General features: G+C 39.5%; 1 protein-coding gene across 1 annotated transcript in view; it reads right to left on the bottom strand.

The window, feature by feature from the left end:
• Positions 1-23251, bottom strand: part of PIEZO2 (piezo type mechanosensitive ion channel component 2) — a 286006-nt gene that overhangs the window by 6993 nt on the left and 255762 nt on the right. Inside the window, exons 38-50 of the mRNA XM_058036495.1 lie at positions 21800-21975; positions 12905-13294; positions 11263-11521; positions 10563-10745; positions 9888-10140; positions 9023-9155; positions 8459-8606; positions 8135-8349; positions 6251-6409; positions 4811-4958; positions 2107-2295; positions 1586-1678; positions 293-465 (exon numbers count right to left, since the gene is read on the bottom strand). Coding sequence (XP_057892478.1) covers positions 293-465; positions 1586-1678; positions 2107-2295; positions 4811-4958; positions 6251-6409; positions 8135-8349; positions 8459-8606; positions 9023-9155; positions 9888-10140; positions 10563-10745; positions 11263-11521; positions 12905-13294; positions 21800-21975 — 2519 coding nt within the window. The remainder of the gene's footprint in view (positions 1-292; positions 466-1585; positions 1679-2106; positions 2296-4810; positions 4959-6250; positions 6410-8134; positions 8350-8458; positions 8607-9022; positions 9156-9887; positions 10141-10562; positions 10746-11262; positions 11522-12904; positions 13295-21799; positions 21976-23251) is intronic.

Raw genomic sequence — 23251 nt, 5'->3', positions numbered from 1 at the left:
TGCTTTTTCTTCCTTACTGCCAAATCCCATTGAAAATTCCACCTGGACATTTTAAATAATCTATTTGCTAGTGGCTCCACTTCTTTATTTTTTGAGAACTGCATGCAACAAATGTTTTCATATGTAACAAAACTGACTTCTGTCTGGCTCTCTCCCTCCTACTCTGTTTTTTTGCTCTGCCATACAATAGAATTTGCTAAACAACTAAACCAAAAATGCAATGTGGACCTGTTCTACTGAGCTAATGCTTGGCAAATGATCCATCCACCTCATAATAACTCTGTTTAATTACCTCTGAATGGTCCATGAAATAACTAAAGTGAAATCAGCATTTAAGTCTCTAAGTCCCTGTATCATTTTATTTCTGCTGGGAGGGCTGATGGTCCACAAAGAGTTTGAATTTCCCTCCAGGTCTGCTCGAGTTATATCTTCTCTAGCATAGCCCTCTAGAAACTGCAAGGCAGCCTGTAGGTGCAGAAGAGGAAAAGAAAATTTCAGTGCAGTGATATTCACAAGACACAGAACCACATTTCCCTGTCAGACAGATTTTTAAATGTTTGATTAATTGTAAGTGCAGTAGTGTGCACTGATAATTTTCCTCAGGTACCAACTGGGGCTTGAGATAGGAAGGGGAATCAACAAAATATAGCCAAGCTAAAAAGGCAAAACAAAAATGGCCTCATTGTTTGATGGCCATGTTGGCTAAAGCGAGTCTAAGAGTTCATGAAACAAACTCTGTAGAGGCTATTTAAACTTCAGTTAAAATTTTACTCTGTCTTTTGTTAAGTATCTTCCTGCAAAGAAAAGTGTCTGCGAAGGATGAACCAACTAGAACCTCGCAACTTCCAAATGCATCTAGGTTACAATATTAGTGCTACTGTACATGGGCTATGTGGTAGGATCCAAGATCAAATTCTAATATCAAATTCTTTAATGAGCTAGTAGCAAGCACTTCTTTTAAAGTTATATCTGATCAAATGTTAGTTACATTAGCAATACAATAGCTCCTACTAACTACTAGTCCTTTTCCTGTAGAAACTTGTGGAAACTGGGCGTGTTGCTCCATTAAACACTAAGACTGCGCTTAAACGCTCTTTTTGGACATTTTTATGTCAAAAAATTTCTAGGCTATGCACACTTTCTTTTGACAGCACCACCATTCCCCACTGGAAGGTGAAAGATGTGTGCTCTAGAAAGGAGCATGGGGCTTAGAAGTGCATAAGGCATTGCTTTGTCCCCAGTACATTTTCTTTGGCAGTACACAAACAGCATCACATCTCCTGCGGGTTTGGGTCATTTAGAGGAGAGGATTTCATTCAGACAACAGGACAATTAGGGTTTCTGCCTTTCAGGATTTTGTGCAAAGATGGCTGCATTAATGGCAGCTTGTCTCACCATAACCCAGCACTGTCCTGACAAATTATGTGTCTGAACTTCTTTTCATGCAAATCCTCTTTATAGAAATACCTTCCAATTGATGACAGTACTGATGACCACTTACAACTACACAAACAAAACTCACAAAAGGCCTCCATGGAAACATGAACACATTTTTAAGAAATGAGGTATTCTACTTTTCACTTACAGTGTTACCCCTATAGCTTCTCATAAAGTCACTGAACTCACTCGGATCCAAACTTTTGAGCTGATTCTGCTGAGCACTCATGGTAAAAATAGGCTGGGAAAAAAAAAAGAACACATGCTTATCACATTTACTTCACATTGGCTGCTACATACACAGTCCAGCATCCTGTGCATCACAGTCCAAGACAATTATGGCACTCAAGTCAACAAGACAATGCTATAATCTCCTTCCTCTGAGATGCAAGCTGCCTACAATTACCTTATATCCACCATGTGGACCTCTAGGATAATTTATTCAGTTTCCACTGGCAGTAGAGGCTGGTTTTGAATTGAAAATGAGGATAATATTTTACATCAGTGATAAACTAACATATCTTTAAACCCAGAAGGGGTCATTTATGGAAGCTTGCCAGGTACCTTGCATAAAGAAGGAGGGTTCAATTGAATGGAAGGAAGAAGAAATGGCACAAGGAAATATAATGCAAAAAACAGAGATTGCTTTTAGTGTTTCTTCTTTTTTACCTGATAACCTCCTAGAGTTATTGTGATTGATACATCTAGAGGCTTGTTGGTGATGCCTGCAACAGATTTGATTAAAGACATGAAGAGCAGTGGGAACCAGACAATACAAATCAGCAAGACGATAATCATGCCACCCATTCCATACTTCACAACTTTCTTTTTCTTCTGGCCTCTTGGTTGGGGATATCTCTGCAAAAGCAAACAGCAGTATGGTAACATCTCTTCTATCAAGAGATTTGATGGGTGAATATATAATGATCTTAAGGCTTCCCATCTCTTGTGGTAATTTGCTACCCCGTATCACAACAGCTATTTTGAAATTTTTTTAGTCAAACCTGCACAGGCACCCAATTTCTGATGGCAACAGAGAGAAGTGACAAGTGAACCCAAAATGTGCGTCCAGTGTGAAAAATATTGTAAACCTCTGTGATTTTGATTCTTCACAATCATAAAAAAAGAAGACTTTAGGTAGGATAATTTGATTTTTTTTGTTTAAGTGCTATCATGAACTCACAAGAACAAAATATAAAATAATAGCTGAAACAGTGATACAACAATTTATTCCAGAAACTGCTATAATGAGGGACCCACTTTCTTGTATTTGCAGTTCTGAAAAGTTTTATCACAGAACTCCTTAAGGCAGACTTCCTCTCGCAGGTCTTGAAATGCTGCAAACTGTATATTGTGGCAGATGGGGGGAGCAGGAAAACTGTTTGCCAGCAACTGACATAAACAATCAGTAAAATTTCTGATATTGCACTACCCCCACAATCATTTCACACCTCACTTACAGTATTTCTAAGAGCTCACAGGCTTGATCCAATCTGTTTCTACACTGACTCCAATTAACTAATGTTAAAAATTTTGTTGCTGTTCCTAAAGTCTGGATACTGCTGATGTAACAACCTTCTCTTTCTTAGCCTCTGAGGACAAAATGACCGCTTTTCTTCTCCCTTCAAAGCAAATCACATGGCATGTCTGTTCTGCCTTGCCCATAATTCCTGTCCTCCACTATTTGGCTCATGATTGAATACTCTTAATACTCTCGCCATCCTGTAAAATGTCTTACTTTCACTGTAATTTATTTTGGTGTAATTCTTTTACTGTGGTTTAACTCCACAGTGTTTCCTAGCATATCCTCCATGAATTGCATACCACATGTGCAAAATAAATATGCACTGTACTGCACTGCACCTCAAACACCCCAGGAATCTGGCTTTCAGGAAACTGTTCTTGCTTTGCAACATGAATCCATAAAGCCCTATGAGAATATTACATTTGTAATACAATGCTTTATTTAAAACCAATTATTTACTTTTCAGAAGCAGTGTATCAAGTAATTTGTCTCATCCTACATAATAGTATTTTCATTAAAATATCCTGTCAAGATCAGCAGGGGTGGTAGTATTACTATTATTATTATTATTATTATTATTATTATTATTATTATTATTATTATTGCTGTTGTTGTTATTGTTATTTGTCTGGAGGATATTAGTTCAGGCATTCCTAATGATGTTATAGAACATCTCAGTGGGACTCTAGCAGTCCAAATACTTAGGCATTCCCCTCAGTGAGAGAGAGAGAACAAAAGTACCTTCAACAATACTTGCAAAGTTGTAACACAGTTAGTTTTCTGTATGGCATTAGAACATACATGCTAGCTTAGACACGGGAATCCTCCCATGTCAGATCTCTGCTACACATCATGTGAATCGTAGCATAAAAATATGCGATGAGATAGACAGTCAAAGTAGAGCTGGGTTATTACTTCCCCAACTCCTGAAGTTCTTCAGAACTCCTTCCATTCATGGCAGAAGTGGGAGTCGCAGAGAAAAAGCCTATATGCATGATTTGTGTGCACTGTAGCTTGGAGTTAATCTATGTGATATACTTAGAAAGCCATTGCCATTAAGAGACAGGATTATAATAAAAGTAGAAATACGTCAGTAACACTTAAAAGTAAATCCACTTCAATACAGATGTAGAATTTCTGACTGGTTTGGTCACTCTTAAAATAATGTTTAATATATTTTTAAAATTGGCAAAATGAGCAAGCATATGGTTGCAATCTTTATAGCAGTTACAAAGAATCCAGAATTTGCAAGTTTAATTTGAACTGAAGCTTAAATGATTTAAAGAGACTGAAATTTCAGTGATACAAATGGTGGGTTTATCTGGCCTGCAGTTTAGTTCTGGATGTGCACGGACTCTCCTGGAATAAAGGAGTCAGCTGAATTCCCTCTATAGTTACATGAACCCAGTGTCCCTACACTGCAGGGCATGAGCTCTTCCTTCTACTGAGCTTTCTCCTCAGCTGCAGCTTCCCTGCTCCTCCAGGTTACTCATTTAGTTGTGTGTGACTGTGGGAATACCAGGACTTCCAACCCCAGCCTTGAAACCCAGGCATGCAATTAAGCCAGCAGGCACACGCTTCTGGAGTTCACGTTAATGGTGGAAAAATCAGCTGGGCACCAAAGAGAAACCGTTTGAAGTTTCATTCACAGCAGCTGACAACTAACATAAAGTTGTCATAACATAAAGTACCCAACAGTCTGGATATTTCTGAACACAAGTGCCAGGCATGTCTTCCAACAAACTTTTTGTGGTGGATTCCTCAATTATTTAGGGACTCATGATTATTTCTCTTCCCTCCTGCATGGGGGAAGAGAAGGTCTGAATCACTCATGTGGGGTTTCCTTACTTTTTCTGACTCTCGCCAACACTTCAGGATGAATATATGAGCATAGATATCTTCAACACAGATCCAGCTGGAAAGACTGAGAGTGGTGTCAGTCCAAACCCAGTCCATTACTGCTCTCAGCTCAGTCAAAAATGGAACCAGGCGGAACCTGAAGGGAGACCACAGCAGGTAACTTGTCAGAAACAGAGGCATCACATCAAACAAGCACAGCAAGTGTATATATGACAAGAGGGAGAATTAAGACAACACGAAAAGAGCTTAACTGGGGATTCTGTAAACACAAATGCAATCACATCCTGAAATTGCCATAGCTTGTTTTACTCTAGATCTTCTTGCCAGGCCATAAATATGCTTATGCATCATGATGTCCATAATTGTGATTGACCCCCTGATGGAATAGTACAAGATTTCCTAGATTCCTCTGACCTGGGAGAGGAGCACCTGTTTTCTACAGGATGGTGGGATTCACCTTCTTACACCAAGTGTTGCATGGCATCTTTGCAGTAGGTGGGCAGCCCTCTGCTGCATTTGGAACTGGGCTTTGTGCCTCAGGATTAAACAGCAGAAGAAGGTGGGAATCAACAGAAAATCAACGCGCAATGAGCAGCTGTTCACTGGGCATCATTCCCTTTCCTAGTCCCACACTTTAAAGAGTAATTCATGTGAGGAAAGCTTTCTTCTGTAACTTTTACTTGGAATGCAAGAAGCCCATACCGCAAATACTGTGAAAAGGCTGAAATGGTTCAATTTTTTTTCTGTGAATTACACATATGCTTCAAACTGACTTAATCACAAGGCCACTGTAACAGTGTAAATGGAGGACGTGGTCTGCTTGTGTAAAACCACCTTTCACTCCGAGGTAATGCTGCACCTGTTCCTTGCCCTAACTCCTGAGGAGTTGCAAATGTGCAACACTTCTCAAAGCAAACATCTTTTCTTTTGTGCTTATTTTTAAGTTCCAGTTTCTCAGGTGTGTTGTCTTTCACTCCATTCCTTTCACCTGCTGAGGTACAGCAGGTAGACCTCCTCCAAAGGTCTCTTTGGGATTTGACACCATACTACTTTTTAGGACTGTAGAACTAATAACATCACCTGCTTTCTTGCACAATATGTAGCCTCTATTTCTGTTCACAAAGGTGATTTCTCAGAAGTGTTAAAAATGTCTATTTATTTCATAGGGTACTGAATGGCTGACTGGCATATCAGGCTTCTGGTTTCAGACCAAGAGATGGAATTTTATGAAGTTTGCCTTCCAGAAATAGATTTTTCTTTTTCTTGTGGACTACAGGGGACATATGGCATATACAGAGAGTGCTGTGCAAAATTTACTGTCTTATTTCCAGCAGTCTGTGAAGAAAAGTCATTAATAACCCCAGCATTTCGCTACAGCAGATCCTTATTACACAAAAGAAAGAAAAAAGGCAGTAAGTCTGTGCTTACCCTTGAAATAAGAACAGGTTGACATAGTTATAACTTTTTGTGAGGAAGTTGCCAAGAACACGAGTTGGATATCCGCAGCGTATCTGATAAGCTGATAAGCCAAAATAAACACATTTCACAAAATACCAGAGCTGGGCAACTGTGTTCTGGCTAAATTTCCTGTAAAGGAAAAGATAAAGGAAAATTATGAGCTTTGTATCTGTGCTCGACCAAATTAGCTTGAAATGGTTTTTTGCTCCTGGCAGTTTCCCCTTCCTGAGGTCCTGTGAAACGGCCTTGGTTGCTGATCCCATGGCAGGGTTAAAAGAGTATTGGAAAGAAACTGAATGAAAAAGTCTAAAACCAGCATCCACTGCCACCTCAGGCTCCCTAAAGAGTGAAGGCTTTGGGCAGTGCCCTCTCCTTCCATGCTGAAGGTCCCTTGCTGCCCAACACAGACCAGCCTTCCTCAGCCCCCATGATGGCTCAGCCCTCTGTGAGTCCTGGGCAGGGGCTCAATCAAGGCAGCTTTAGCACCTACTTGTGCCCATGGCAGCACCTCGTACAGGAATTTAAGATGGAGTGACCTCTGAAAATATTTTCTGCTTGACTCAAGTCTTATTGCAACAAATAGTTCAGATAGCTCTTCACTTTCTCTTCTCTGGACTGAACTAACCCTCAGCCTCTCCTCACATGTGCCATTCTGGTTGTTATTCAATAGCACAGTGGGTCTGCAGCAGATGCCTCATGATGGACAGCATTTGCCAGCCAGCCATAAACCAATATTTTCAATTAAATCCCACAGAAGCATTTTAATTAAGAAATTTGCAGGGAGCTCTAATCGCACTTAGAAGGAATACAGGATGTTTCGGATGCAGATTTGATATTAACAACTTGATATAGATTTCTCAAAAGCACAAAGTCAAAATTATTTTATTTCCTAACAATTCTCAATGTGCAGTAGATAAGAGATCCATTTGAAAAATAATTTTTTTTTCAAACTTGTGCACAATTGCTACTTCACTTTCTTTTTAGACGAAGTCAGACTTTTCAGTTTCTTTTACACTATAAACCTATTTCTTTTTTCCCAATAAAATAACTTGACTGTTAATGAAGAGTACGGTGCCCAGGTGATACACTCAGTTTCCATGGACAGCAAATGGAGTGAGGGAAATTCTTCAAGGCAACTTAAAGTAGGAAAAGGGGAGTTAGCCAAACACTATGGATGGAACCTTAACACCACTGCATTGCAGACTGCAGTGGTCAGTTTCTTGAGCCATGAAATGTTAAATGAAAAATGAAATGGTAAATAAAAAATGTTAGATTTGGGAGTGAGCCTGACCAGGTATGCAACAAAAAATTTCATGCAGCGGGGTGACTGCCTCTACATCACCTCCAGAGCCAAGTGGCAGGAGCACGGGGGGAGAACTTAGCTCTTCAGAACAGATACATATTTTAGACATTCCTCAGTTTAAGGAGATTTAAATCCACAGTTCACACATTTCAGGAAAGTGCTAAGTTATAAGTTACTCTGAGGGAGACATTTTCTACTCACTCTTCTAAAGCAGCATGCGGCAGTCTTGGGAACAGGGAATTGGATCAGAGGCCAACATTGTCTCAGCTGAAGGCTCTAATCACTCAATTACAGGCAATTTCTCTTTCACCTGCTTGCATTTTGGCCTAAACTGAGAATATTTCTGTAGCTATATAACTAATTCTTCCTCAAACTTACATTGGCCACAGTTACTGCTGTGGAAATGCATTCCAACTTTCTGCTTAGAAATGAGGAAAAAAGGAACTTGATCATGATTCCAAAGCCTAGCTACAAACATCTCCAATTTAAATACAAAGAACTTGGTAGAGCATCAGTATTCCACCCATATTGTTTCTTTATAAGGCTTATACCTTTCTGTCACTCCAGGCAAGATAAAGAACATCCAGAAATGTATTCCGAAAACAAGGATGACCTGGAAGATGACTTTTCCCATGACAGTCTTTTTGAGGTACAGTGCTCGATCTACCACCATGGTTCCAAACTGAATGAGCACCATCACCAAAAATGCCTCTGGGACCTGGTCCTCTGATAATGAAGAGGTGATATCTGCTGCAGCAGAATGTTTCTGAAAAGCAAAATATAAGGATGGTCAAGGAAAAAGGACACTTGCACGATATTTAGCATCTACAAGACGTAAATCCTGCTGAGGATTTACAGATGCCTCTGTGACGTACCCCAAAAGCCCAAAATCCAAACACAATGATGATGAAGTCCACCGTATCTGCAAGGAACATCAGCACGTACACATCAGTCACTGCGCTGTAGTCTGGATGAATAAGATTGTAGAAAAACTGTCTGATGGGCATGTACACCTGGAGAGTCCTAAAACAACATAGACCACAATGTGATTTAATAACACGTAACTTGCACTGAAGAAAGTAAAGGTTGAGTGTGGTGTTATTAATATTTTTAAAGATATCTAAGATCTACTCTCACAGCCTTCACAGGACTGCAGAGACACCAGACCTTTGTTCTGATTGCTTCTAAACCACTGTATTAGGATTTGTTCAGTAGAAAAATACACAGCCAACCAAGGTCACAAGGGACATTTAACTTTTTTATCAGGCAGATGCTATTTTAACAACTGCTGATTTGTCTGATGTTCAGCTGGTGGGACATCTGTGTACAACAAGCACTTGAATTAACATCAGTAGTAGCCTGCTCCCTTTAAAATGCTGGCTTACTGCTTTACTATTTGGAACCTCCCCCAGACCCACACAACTCCTCATATTGCTCACTTTTTAATTGTAAAAGCCTTGGCTTTGATCATCTGTTCTCGAAACTTTTCCATGAGAAGCTCTTTTCTAGATTTTTGCTTGATGCTTAACACACTGCTTCCCTTCTGACTGCTGTTCCGTGTACTGGTACTTCCTGGAAAAAAAGGGAGCAAAAGAGAAGTCAATTCAAAAGAAAAGTTTAAATACTAAAGTTAGAAAGTAATAAATCTTGAGACTTCCATTTCATATGACTTCCACATTTGAAAGAAGCTTTGAAATGAATTCTTCTTTTTTTCCCGCAGTATGATAAAATCTTGAGAGCACCCAGTAAAGGTTTAATCACTGGCAGATCAAAACTTGATTAATAGCTATAAAAAGAGAAAGCAGACTAGTGATAACAGCAAGTATTTGATTGATCTGACTCAGTCACCTCAATTGGTATTATATATATTTAGGCTACAGTATTCCTGCCCTTTTTACAAGATGGGACATGTAATCTGTTTCAATTTAACTAATAGAAACATTTTCTCAATTCAAGTGTCTACAAATGTAGGTATGAAAAATACATGTGCTTTGCATTCCCTCTAGCTGGAGATTATGCTGGACCAGAATTCTGGATCTGGTCGACACTGAGCCTTTCTTTCCCAGCTTTTGGATAATGTCATTTAGAAAACATAATGAATCACAAAGTATGGCTCTCCATTTGAACTTTAGGAAGGCTTGGAGTGTGTTCAAACATGAAGATACATTGGTTCATATCCTATTTCATCACTGAGAAGCAGCAGCATTCAGGAGCTCCTCAGCAACCAACCCAAGGTTTCAGTAGAATGATCCTATGGGAAATGAACATTTGTCCTTCCAATCCCAGAAACGCCATGACATTTACCTCTCTTAGATCTGTGTGAGGAGAAGCTGGACCTGTGAGAAATCTGGGATATGCTGCTAGAACTCTTCCTCCTGATGGCAGTCTGCTGCTCGGGGAAGTGGACATGGATGGACTCCACAGATGCGGCCAGATTGACAGATTTCAAAGAGGCAGAAGAGCCTCTCCTGCCTCCTGTCAGAGAGAGCTCATCATCAGTATCCTCTTTATTGCTGGAGCTGTCTCCTTTCTCATCTTCATCCCACAATCCATGGCACTAGTAGAAAAACAAGAAGAGAATGTATCAAGCCTGTATTTCTGTCACAGTATTTATCACAGGCATTGCTCAGCTCAGTCACGTGTTCGCAAGGGAGAAGACAAATTCAGTGTGCTGGGATTTCATAGAAACATTTAGGTTGCAGAATTTCTTTGAGGTCATCAATTCAGCTGTTAACCCAGAACTGCCAAATCCACCACTAAACCATGCCCCTCAGTGCCACATCTAAATATCTTTCAAACATTTCCAGGGATGGTGACTCAACCACTTCCCTGGGCAGCCACTACAAATTCTCAATAACCCTTTCATGGAAAAAAAAAATCCTGATAACCAAATGAATGACTTCTTTATATCACAAGACTGATTTAAAAATTAAAATTAAAAATTAAATATAAATAAGAAACTACCTGAACCCAGATTACCTTTAAAATGGATCTATGGAAGAATAGAGCAAGAAGCTGAACAAGATCATAGTGCACATAACCCTCTTTCTTCTCAATGCCAATAATATTGGGCGGATGGTAAGGTTTATCCTTTGTGTAATCCACATGTTTATTCCAAGGAAAGAAGCCAAACTGGAAAAAGTATTTGATGACAATGGCCACCTGTTCAGAAACACAACACACTTCTGGTGTTTTATAAGCATGTCAGATATAATAGCCTCATGACAGTAAGAGGGATAAAATATATCTACTTTGTCAGTTTTATGAGAACATAAACAAGCATACTCATTACTACAGAGGCATAACACTTCACATTTCTCCAGTAATAAAGTCAATCAAAATTCAGCAGCAGATGATACTCAGTGGTACTTGAGATATCACAAGCAGTGAATTCTGTTTCTTGATTAACCATTACAAAGCAACAGTTTGCAAATTATCTGTTCTTGTGAGAACTGCTTTACGTGCCAGGAAGGATATTGCTCATTGTAATGAAGGAAATAACTAACATGATCTTTCCATACCACAAAAATTTCTGAGGACTCTAGCAAATACTTGTATTATTATGAAGGGCCAAAGGCCCAGCCCAGATCCCAGGGATCAAAACCAGCAAGGAGGCCATGCAAAGATTCCCACTTCAGATTTCTGTGTTTGACATGGGCTTGCAAAACCAGCAGCATACCTCAGTGTAGACAATGGCTGTCATCCAGAAGCGTTTGCTTGGCCGAGGAACAGACAGCATGGCCCACAGGAATATAAGGATGGGAAGCACCAGGGTTATCATGGAGGCAGAGATCATGTGGTTGAGGATGATCACAAAATAGCAAACCATTTCTGACCGGGCCACCAGTGTATTGTACAGGGCATAAATAAGGAGCAAGACTCGAGGCTGACCAACATAGAACTTCTCTGACTCCTCCAACTCGTCATCATGAAACATCCTGTGAGGAGCAGAGTACCACAAATGAACTGAACATGAACTTCACAAGAGCTGCTTTTCAAATTGCTATTTTTCCTTTTGAAAAGTAATAAAATCTGCTGCTCAGTCCAATGGAAGAAAAAAAAAAGGGGGGAATTTGATATTATAATCAAATAGCCTGATTCTAAGCTCAGAAAACAAGAATTTCAGAAAAAATAACTAGAAGCACTGTTCTTCTCATTTTTAATTTATTCAGAAAGAGAATCAGCCTGGCCTAAGCACTTTTACAAACATGGCTTTCCTACAGCTGCCCAACCAACACATCTCATGCAAATCATCCAATACTGGTTTGGATTCACATCCCATTTATCAGCACAGATAGGAATTTACAGAAAAACCAGAGGTACATCACCAGACCTATGTTTTGAATTGTCCAGGGGCACAAGATTAGAATCATGAAAATACCCATGAACATTACTTGTGTCCAGTCTTCTATTTATATGACTCAAATAAATATAAATATAAATATAAATATAAATATAAATATAAATATAAATATAAATATAAATATAAATATAAATATAAATATATATTCATAATCCTCTTTGCTTTTCATAAAGTTTTTTGGCCTGAGAAGGGATCTTACTGAAAAGCAAAAATTGCTATGGAAAGCCAGAAGACAAGACACTGCATCTGGCAAAGTCAGATCTATACAGGCTCTCTCTCCAGGTGCAGGCAGGCTGAAAGGCAGTTCTGTGCTTTAATATCTTGCCCCTGCTTTTGGGGAAGACCTCTCCAACTAAGTCAGGCCAGAGAGCAGCTGAAGATGTGCAGAGGCACCATCCCCACCTCAGTGCTGGTTGTGCTAGTGAGCACAGTGTCCAAAGGGCAAAGAAGGGAACATCCTCTCCCTTACGAAAGCACCTAGCAAGTTGGTGTCCCTCCATAACCCTCAGCTCCCACTGGCTTGAACAAAAACTGCCAAAGGTCAGAGTTTCCCTTTCAGTAATCCAAAATAATTAAAGGAGAAACATTTTCCCAGATAGCCCTGGAGGAAACTCATTTGAAATCACAGCTGCCTGGAGAAGAGAAGACCTCTCCACAAAGAATATTGAGAAAAGCCCTTGACCCCAAGACAACTGCAGCACAGAAATTCAATGCTAATGCTAGAATGATTAAATATGGTATATAGGAAGAAAGCAGAGATTCCTTCCAAGATGAATTTGAGTCACTTTAGAAATCTCTAATTAGAACAACTGCACAGGAAATGAGCTTCTTCCCTTAAACCAAACTTAGCACAAGGTCTGTATCAGAAATTTTAGGCTAGTTCTGAAACAAAACCCAAAAGTAATAACAAAATTTTACACACTGTGATCAACAATTTTTCCTCGTTGAGGATTCTTACTTGTTCAGGAGCAGCTCACTAGCTGTGAGCTCGTGTGTCAGTGGGGGCAGAATCCTGTCGAGTTTGTCTGTCCGGCTGTCGTCCGGGCTCACCATCATGAGGCTCTTCCCAGCTGAGTCATCTGGGGAGCCAAAGGGAAGGTGTTCAAAGCTGACAGCTTTGCTGTAAGAAGGTGGAGCTTCTGCATTGCTGTCCACTGTGGAGTACAACGGCACATCGGTGTCAGGAGTATATGCAGCTCCTTCTGAATCCAGGCTGTAATCTTCCACCTCCTCTTCCTCCAACCTTGATGCAGAATGAGCTCCTTCTTCTTCATGCTCCCCTTCTACTTCCTCAATGGTTTCTGTGGTTCCCTGACGGGAATAGAGCATGGTGACCTGTGTGGGTTCACTGTTGGAGATGGATGAAGAGAGTCAGCCAAGTTTTACAAGAGTCATGATCAAGAAAAGTTTGCTAATTGTACCTTTATGCAGACAGCTGAGCAACCTCATTGCATTCCCAGGCCTTCAAAGTTCATATGATCTGTTAGAAAAGACATCATCCTGATCTCCTTTTACACAGATGGAACATCTGGCTCCATCTCTTCCCTAAATGACATCCCACTGAACTCAAAGTGATTCACCATCTTTCAGCACCAGCAAGGGGCAAATGAATACTATCAACAAGAGAAACTACACTACCTTTTTGAACTTTCTAAAGAGAGTCAACACTTGCTATTACATCTATTTAAGATATGCTCCATGGTGAAGGACAGGCAGCCATGGGATTCATTCTAAACACAGTGCTTTAAACAACCACTGTATGAGTGTTGTACACAACTGGAACATGAACTGAACACACACATATCAACTCTGATTCAAATAAAAGAAGATGTAACTTGCTAGCATGAAGAAATACAAACCAAATTACAAAACTGTTGCAGTAACAGGGTATCTTGCTTACCTTTAGATTGCCCTATATCCTTCAATACAGTCTTCCCTTTTACTTTACCTGCCTGCTTTACTTCTGTATGTACCAATTTCTGGGTTCAGCTCTCTGGTGGACTCTGATCAGTTCTTTGCTTGATTCACCTTCCTTACTCTTGGCTTGGCATAGACTCGCAGAATGGTTTGGGTATGAAAGTACCTTAGAAATCATCTAGTTCCAGCTCCCCTGTCATGGGCAGGGACACCTCCCACTAGACCAGGTTGCTCAGAACCCCATCCAACCTGAACTTGAACAGGGATGCAACATCCATAATTTCTCTGAGCAACCTGTTCTAATGTCTCACCACCCTCTGAATAAATAATTTCTTCCTAATATCTAATCTAAACTTGCCCTCTTTTAATGCAAAGTCATTTCCCCTTGCCCTATCACTCCATATCCTGTAAAAAGTCCCTCTCCTGCACTCTTGTAGCCATCCTTTAAATACTAGAAATTCACTCTGTGGTTTCCCCAGAACCATTTCTTCTCCAGCATGAACAACTCTCTCAGCCTGTCTCCATGGGAGGGGCGCTCCAGCCCTCTGATTGCATTTGTGGCCATTCCTCTAAAGTATTTTTTTACCTCTCCCCTCTCTCTCTTTTAGTCTCATTCCACTCCTTCTCCACATGTTAGACAACAGGCACCAATTCAGTGTCTTTGTTGGCTGCATATTCCTGTATCTCAACAAGATAGAGAACAAGATTTCACATAGCTCCTATGACATTAATGGGGCCATAGTTTCACATAAACTATAGTCTTTTAGAGAAAACTGGCATTAGCAAAGCCATCTGGCACTACCATCTTCTGCCAAAATTAAAAATTAGGTTTCCTTTTATTTTTTTTTCTTTTATGCTGCTTCCAAACTTATTGTGGCTATGTTAGGTCATGTTATTTATAGCAGAGTTTTAATTAGACCATGTAACACTTATGATGATATGTGTTTGGATGATTAACAGTAGCACTCATACTGGTTAAAATGTACAAATTCAGAGAATCCCTGATTTGAATCTGATTGCCTCAAAAAAAATGTCAAACACTTTCAAAACTGAAAAACAATGATGCAAAATTACATAAAATTTCAGATTTATAATATTTATTAAATTATTGAAACACTGCTTCCTAATGTCATTTAAATCCCTGGGTTTTACCTGCTGAAAAGTGAATTAACAGTTCTGAACAGTTCATTCTCTTGCACTGGATATTAATATTATTTGCTTTTTTGTTATAGCTATTTTCCCTTTCCTAATTCCAATACCTTACTGTAAATCAATGGTAAAGTAATCACAACATATTTCAAAATCTTTCCTGAATGGAAAAAAAAATTTGAAAAACTGGCACAATGGTGCCTTAGTTTCTAAAATTACACATCTCAGTCCATATTTAGGGTAACTGATTAGCTGAGAAACTTAACTTCCAGATTCCAATTTAAGAACAAGCACTGACTCAGTAACTGAAAATAAGACACTTTTTTAGCTGAATAAATACAGCCTGTTTTTATATACTCAGCGTAACGTTGTGGAACAATGTCAAAAATACATGAATTGAGAATGAAAAACCCCCAAAAACCAGAACAAGAAGTGAAACAGCAAATGAATCCTAGATTATGACCCTGACTTTGAATCTCAGACTGTGCCACGACACAGGAGGGAGTAAAGCTTCCTGTAACCATGCAAACCTCTCTGCACACCACGTGTCTGCACACACAGGCCCGTGTACACTGCAGTCACAACAATGGTATGAACAAAGAACAAAGAGTGAACAAAGGAGTGAACAAAGCATGCATGAGTTAAGCACCTTGACACTATACTGCCACTGTCAGCGGATGAGGAGGACATATCCATGCTCTGCATTTTACGAAGCCTAGGTCGAGCGCGCTCACTTGTTTTAGGAACAGAGTCTGGTCCATCTAAATCATCAAGGGTTGACTGCCTTGAGAACAGCATGGTTGCTTCAGTGTAGCAGCTACAGCAGCGCAAACAGTTATAGAGACAGTGTTAAATACAAATGGTGTTATGGTACACATGGTTCAGTCAACAAATATGCTCGCCATGCAGCTAAACACTGACACAGAGAAAAAAGATCCAGAGAGAAGATAAGGATTTGTTTAGAGTCACCAGGGAAACACATTTCTGTGCACAGGTTAGTCATGGTCAGTTTCATATAGGGGCTATAGAAGGCAAACTATTCACTATTCAAGCAGATATGGAACCAATATAGTGCTCTACATACTTTCCAGGGGAACCTGCTTATATATGTGAGCAGGTTTTATTTTGTTTGTTTACCCCTGAAATTTTCAGATTCCACAAGGATGTTTTGGGAAGGAACCTCCTCTGTACAAATTTTGTTTTATTATTGATATCCTGTGCTGAACCTTTTTACACAGGTACAAGCCAATTTCCTAAAAGAGCCCTTAAAACTGAGTAGGCTCACACTCCACAAATAGGAAAATAGCTGTCAGACATTGGCTAATCCTCTTTCCAAGCCAAAGAGCCAAATCGGATATGTTACTTAGCCAGTAAATGCATGTCAAATATAACCGGCTCTGCATGGGATGGCTTTTATTTTGATATTTACTAAGAAGCCCTGATGATTCTTTCCAAAAGATTTAATTTATTTCAATCACAGCTTAAAAGTATTTCAAAATTGATAACATGTGCATCTTGAAATAAAGAACAGATGTAATAAACCCTTATCTCCTTTCACTTATCAAATACAACAGGACACCAGAAACATACACAATACATTGAGCATTCATGTGTAACTGGAGAAAAGAAGAAGTGGGTGAGTTATGAGAAAGAAAGTATATAATTAAATACAAGCATTTAACAGAGCAACAGGAAAGAAGCAAATACATTAATGACATATGGTAGGTAAAAAGATTATTTCTCCTGTAAAAATCTTTGACAAACACAGATGTGGATGAAAAGAGTTGAGTGGTCTGATGTTTTACCACATGCAGTGACCTGCCTGAGTCTCTCAGATACAATGAAAGAAGAAAAGACCCCAGAATTCAGGATTTACACTCTACTTTTCTTCTTTTGACTCCATTTGTATTACACCTGAGCTGTGGCAGCAGGAGATTTGCTTCCTTGGCAAGCATGATGTTTGTCCAGGGGCACAGAGAATTGGGAAAGAGGTCAGAAAGGAAGGGCAATGGCATTTTCCAGGTTCCTTTGGTCTTGCAAGCTTGAAGTGAGAAAAAAAATCTGCTGGCATGAAGTTACAGTCTGCAACTACTGACTTTAGAAAAATGGGAAGGAAAAAGCAAAAATATGTGAAGAGAAGAAGCAGTTATTCTTAGGCCTACCCTCACTGATGATCTTTTTTGACAGAATGGCTTTTTTGACTGAGGCTAAAAGCATACCTTGGCCTGTGAACAGAAGAAAAGAATCACCAAGATACCAAAGGTATTGTGAAATATTTTCCTTAACAACAGCCTCAATGGCAGGGGCACCTCTGTCCCGCCAGTTCACGTGGCCAAAATCCCTTTCAAGGGGTTTGCCACTTCATTATTTCTGTGTGTGCACAAAGGCACATGAGGCCCTCCAGACAAAGCCTGGAGGGCTGTCTGCATGGTTATGGTTTATGGCCAGGGGGGACCAGGGGGCCTGCCCTGGAGATGGGATTCAGCACCTTAGGAGTTCAGCTGCAGCCTGGTGTTACTCACCTGAGGGGCTCTTGAGGGAGGAGGCTTCCCTCTGCCCCTACAAACATGGGATATAGCCAGGCTGCTCTATCTGGGAGGCTTTGGTGCTAAAATATGGGAAAATGGCAGCAAGCAGACAGTACAGTTTTGCAGGTGACCTTTCTGTCTATGCGCTAGGATGTTTTATGCATGTGTCATTTTAGATCTCAGGGGCTGAGTTTATTCTTTTGAAGGGCACACCTAATAATAAGGTGTTGAAGGATTTTAAATGCAGACATAGTTCAAGGGGAACTGTCCAAGGGACTCAAGGAGAGCAGCTGTTTATGTTCACATGCCCACTCATATATTTTCAATGGAAGAAACATATGCCAGCTGCCCTCCCAAGCATGCCAGCTCTGACCTCGCTCCCAGAAAAATCAAAGGGAAAGCATCTATTAATCCCAATAGATGAAAACATTTGTCAAGATGAGGGCCTGCAACATTTGGCTTAAAGCTGTTTTAAATGAAGAATGAATCATCAGAGTAATTACTGACTGAGCAGCTGCAATGTGTCCTCAAATATCAGGAGATGTGTGTGAGTTGTCACCTATAGCACAGTCTGTGCATTCTTTATTTGCTTTAGGAGGATGCTCCCAGACATGGAGGAAATGAGAACACCAACAAAGTGAAGAGATTCACACTGAGAAACACTGATGTTGACACAAGTCATTGCCTATGACATAAATTTGATCCTAGCACATCTTTCTAAGTGATTTTTCGAATTTATGTTGGAGACTTTGAGAGTATTAGCTCCTTAAAATCATTCAATGACTACTTATTTTAAATTGAATGCTCATTAGAAGTCCCAAGTTCAAACATTTTATATGAAGTTGATCAGATATCCATTTTAAATAGGGATACATGTATAGCAGAGAAGTTTTTATCCTCAGTGCGTAGGAAATTTTTAAGCTTATGAGCTCCTTTTTGCTAAACAAATTTGCCCTTCACAAAGAGTTTTTTAGCTTAGTGAGTGGGTGAATTACATTTTTTTCTGTTTTTTCCTCTGTTCATGGGAAAATTACTGACTGGTATTATCTGTTTGTTATCTGTATTACTACATTCTCCATGACTCCAAGAAAAAATCCCAGCCAATCCCTAACAATCACAGGCCTAAGTTGGACTTTGATCCAGCTCAAACAGGGGTTCTCCTTTCATCCTTCCTTCTGCCTCTAGGCAAAATTACTTCTCCAGTACCCCCTGCCTCAAGCCCTATTCTCCCTTCTAGTGAGGGAAGCACAGATAAAAGGTGGTGCTCTTAAACACCCCAACAGGGATTGCCTCCTTCAGCTCCTATAAAAGCCTACACAAAGGTAGAGTGAGGAACTGAAATTGTTATTTGTCATTGGCAAAAATGAACACAAACTGCTTAGATAACCTGAAATCTGACTCAGGGCCTGTGTGTAGCTGCTGTTACATAATTGTAGGCAAGACCCCAGAAAAGCAGCCAACTAGTTTTAGTAAGTTCCCTATCATCTTACTGAAATTCACAGGTTTTTTTAACTAATAAACAGGTCCTCAGTCAAGTGGAAACAAACTGCAGTAAATGCTCTGCCATGCTAGATCCCAATCCCTTCTGGTGGTGTTGCTCAAAGAGCTTGGTAAAGGAACAGAGTCAGTCCCTTCTCCTGGCCCATATGAACTTTGTGCTTTGCCTGTAGGATACATGAGAGCATTTACACATAAAGAGAAATGAAATATCCTATGAATACCTCATAGTTTCTACTGAGTAGAGAAATGACTGAGAGTAAATGACAACCCTACTAAAAGAAAAAGAAAGCCCACAAAGGACACTCTACGTAAGTCCTTTCAGAGCTTTATCCAGGCTAAGAACAACATCCCTCAATTAGACTTATGAGGGTCAGCCCTGAACTTTACAAGAAATTTACAGCTCCTGCAGCTGATCAGGAGGGTTTTTCTCTTTGACTATCCAGTGTTTACATGTAGTAATTCCTATCCTGAGCACTGAGGATTATTCCATATTTAAATGGAATAGCTTCTGTGCTTCAGCATTCCTGTGTACTTACAGACTTGTTCACTTTACTCAGGGACTGAATGTCCACTACAGAATTTTGTCACTACAGAATTTTTAGTAGTGCAACCAAAGGATAACCAGAACAGAACCCTTCTGTCCCTTCCCAGAAGTTCTCCATTGCAACCAGAGATACACAATCACAGGGATGCTTTAGATTTAACCAGTCACTTCTACATTTACTAGAAACAATTACTTAGTTATACAAATTGCCACATGCTCTTGTTTGGGTAATTAAAAAAAATCAATCAGTAAACTCATAAGAAGTTTAAAACATTTCACCTTTCTGAAAAACAACATAGGCACCTCTGTAATCACTTGAAGATATATGCAAGAGTGCCCCAACAGACAGATGGCATTATCATTGAATCAGCAGACTCATTGTTACTTCCTCTATTATTATAGCAGATGTCCACAATTTGTAATACTCAGTGCAAGAATATTTGATTGTTCATTACCAGAAAGAGAATTTGAGATTAGAGAAATCAGTCATAACTCTGCCTTTGCTATTCCTTTGTTTATAAACCCTGTGACATCTTCAAAGGAAATTGAGATGACAGAAACCCATGTCAAAGATTTAACTTTTTCTGTTGCAAAGCATCACTTCAGAATCACTGAATTCTCTGAGTTTGAAAAGAGATTTCAAATGGGCAAATGTGCTTAAAGCAGGGTGAATAATGGAGGCTTATTCTAAAAAAAACCAAAACAAAGAACAAGTTGAGGTCAACATTGGATACCAACTCATTGAAGAGGCAGAATCTATACAGTAAAATTAAAAGATTTGTTTTTCTTTTTTTATAAATAATTTTGGAATTGGCTTCCTTTTGTTTATGGTTAAAGTTCCTGCTGATGATTGCATAGTAATTATAACTTCTATCTATAGTAATCAGGGTGACCAAAAACTATTTAATGAAAGCAGGACTGATATTACAGGTGAGACTGAACTTTGTGGAGTTAAAATCTGCCCTGCAGATATCCAAGCGGATCCAAGTGAGCTGGCAACAGAATTTGACTTTCAATTTTTCTCACATCATCTGAATCCTGTAAAACTTTGAGACAAAACACAAAGGTGTTGCTCAGTTGGGCAACAAGCCACTGAGAAAGATTTGTTCAGGTTTGGTGTTTTTACTGGAGTGAACCTCTCAAAGGCCAGTGCTCACTGAGGAGCAATTTGTGGATATTTTTTTTAAGCCTAATACTCACAGGCAGTCTCTTAACTCTGCTTTTCAATACTATCAGAAAGAAGACAACCCCTCCTTATTTTCAGTCTGCTGACATCTACCCATATGTCATTAGTAAAAGCTATGCATAATTTAGCGTACACAGAAGTTTCTGAGTTTGCTGGGAGTATCAAACACAATATAATACTGCCACAGCTCACAGAGGAGCAGGACAAAGAAGGCCAGGGATTATGAAACAGCTGGATTTCCAAAGCCCTGCCTTCTCCCCCTCATGTTACACAAATTCTGCAGTATGGTAGAACTCAAGAACTCCAGGGACATGGTGGGAACAGACTGCCTCTGTAAGAGAGGGAAGGGAATGTGTGTGCCTCTGTGTGCATGGAGCAGCAGGAGCAGGCAGTAATTTTGGCAAAGGACTTGACAGCATCCGTTTTCAGAAAAGAATGAGGAAGGTGGTTTTCCTGAACTAGTTTGAGTATTTGATTAACAAACATGTAGCTCTGCTGGACTGTAATCATGGCAGCTGGGAAACCAGGCTCTTCAGATGGTTTCTGCCCTGTGGGTATGAGAGGGGATTTTGTTCTTTCAAATGCAGAATCTCTTTCAATGCAAAGCCTTTTCTAATTTGTGGACAACAGACAACAATTTATGCTACAAAGACAAAATATTCACCATGAATGATCCCTTCCCAAATTATATGCCTGAAATCCTAAACCATTATCACAGAAGCATCCTCAGCACCTCTTAAGTTCCATTTATTTTCACAAGGAACAGAATGTCAATGCCATTGACTCCTAACTCTAGGGGAAACTAAAAGCAGTGGGGTAGTCTTGCAGTGGAAAAGAAGTTAAGCAAACGAGTGAGTCCATCACTATAAAGAAAAAGTAACATATAGTAATTTTCACTATTAAGATGGCATGGACAAATCAAAAAGAATTCAACATTGATTAGAAAGTTCATCCGTACTTAGACAATATCTAATATTACACCTACTGTATGATCCCTCTGTCTTTTACAGAATAAAATTAAATCAATACCTGGAGATGCTGTCATGAGATGCTGCTGAATCTAAACTATCCATTCTTTCAGATGCTTGCAAACCAGAAGCTTGACTGGGATTTTTATCAATTTCATCTAGTCCTGACTCCTCAGAAAGTTTCATCATATGGTTCTGGTAATATAAATGGATGCTCTCCCGTGTTGGAACATTTCCCTGTGGAAGAGAGCAGAGGTAGACACACATGGCCAGGGGCAGGTGTATTCTTTGAGGAAGCAGTTTCTTCTGTCATTTGGAAAGTAACAGATTAAGGACTGTGCAAACACTTTCCTAGTAAATAGCAAACTACAACCTTTTCCTAGATCAAGCCAGATTTTGACTTAATCTACCATGGCCCAAAGTGTTGGGTTTTCAAGCAAAACTGGAGCAACCCATATGGTTTCAGGCAATATTTAGCCACCACAACTCTGCTGGATGGACTGCAGATCCTTCAGCATGGGAATGAGGAGTGGACTGCATCCATGACTCAATGTGCACTCCAGCAACTTTTGATGGATCTCTTTTAGATAGCTTTGCTGACTCTAGGAACAAGTATTGGTGGCCAGTAGCAGAAATTTTAAACAGAATAAAAGCCCAGATCTAGATTTTAATTAGTGTCCCAAAATCAAAATTTATTCATGAATTATGGACACAGATGGAAATCCATGAAAAAAACACTGAAGACCTATACTCTTTCTCTGAAGCAAGTACATGGAAGGACAGTTTTATTAACTGTCAGACCAGATCTGGGCACACACTCAAGTCTTTCTGGCTGTGATATTGTAATTAGAATTCTAAAGGTGTATTAGAAGAATAAAACTGAGAATTTTCTGTTCCTAGGCAGAAATATATCCAACTCATTCCACTAGTGATTCCACAATACTTTTTATAACTTATAATAAAGCCTTATGCAAGGACCTTTTCTACTTAACATAATAAAGGTAGTCTAAAATATTGCCTGTATTTCCTTTACTAATTTCAATAGTTTCTAGTACTTCAACTTTGACTCTCTACAGTGTCCAAAACTACAAGACTCAAAATACTCAAAATCTGATGTTTTGTAAAAAAAAAAAAAAAAAAAAAAAAAAAAAAAATCAAAAATCTTAAGAACAAAATTTGACTCTTGGGTTTTTAATTAGGTATGTTTGTGTACAAGCTGTGTTGCTTCTTCGGTGGTAAGTGTTGGTGCCATTATGACATCTTGAGTCTGAAACGATGGCACAAGTTACATTCTAGCTCCACTGCAGGCTTGGCATAAAGTATAAGAATTGTATCATCTACTTGCATTTAGGAGATCTAAATACATTTCTGTTTACACTATCAACAATAATCCCTGCTAATAACAGGTTTTGCTAATATACAACTAGCTTGTGGAGGATCACATAGCTCCATTCTCACTGAAGAAATGTATGCCTGTATGTTGTCAGTCATTTCCAGAGCAAGTTGATCTACA

This window comes from Melospiza georgiana, chromosome 1 (genome assembly GCF_028018845.1).
Source record: "Melospiza georgiana isolate bMelGeo1 chromosome 1, bMelGeo1.pri, whole genome shotgun sequence".
Lineage (NCBI taxonomy): Eukaryota > Metazoa > Chordata > Aves > Passeriformes > Passerellidae > Melospiza > Melospiza georgiana.
The sequence above is the reverse complement of the archived record's forward strand: the minus strand, read 5'-3'. Positions and strand labels throughout refer to the sequence as shown.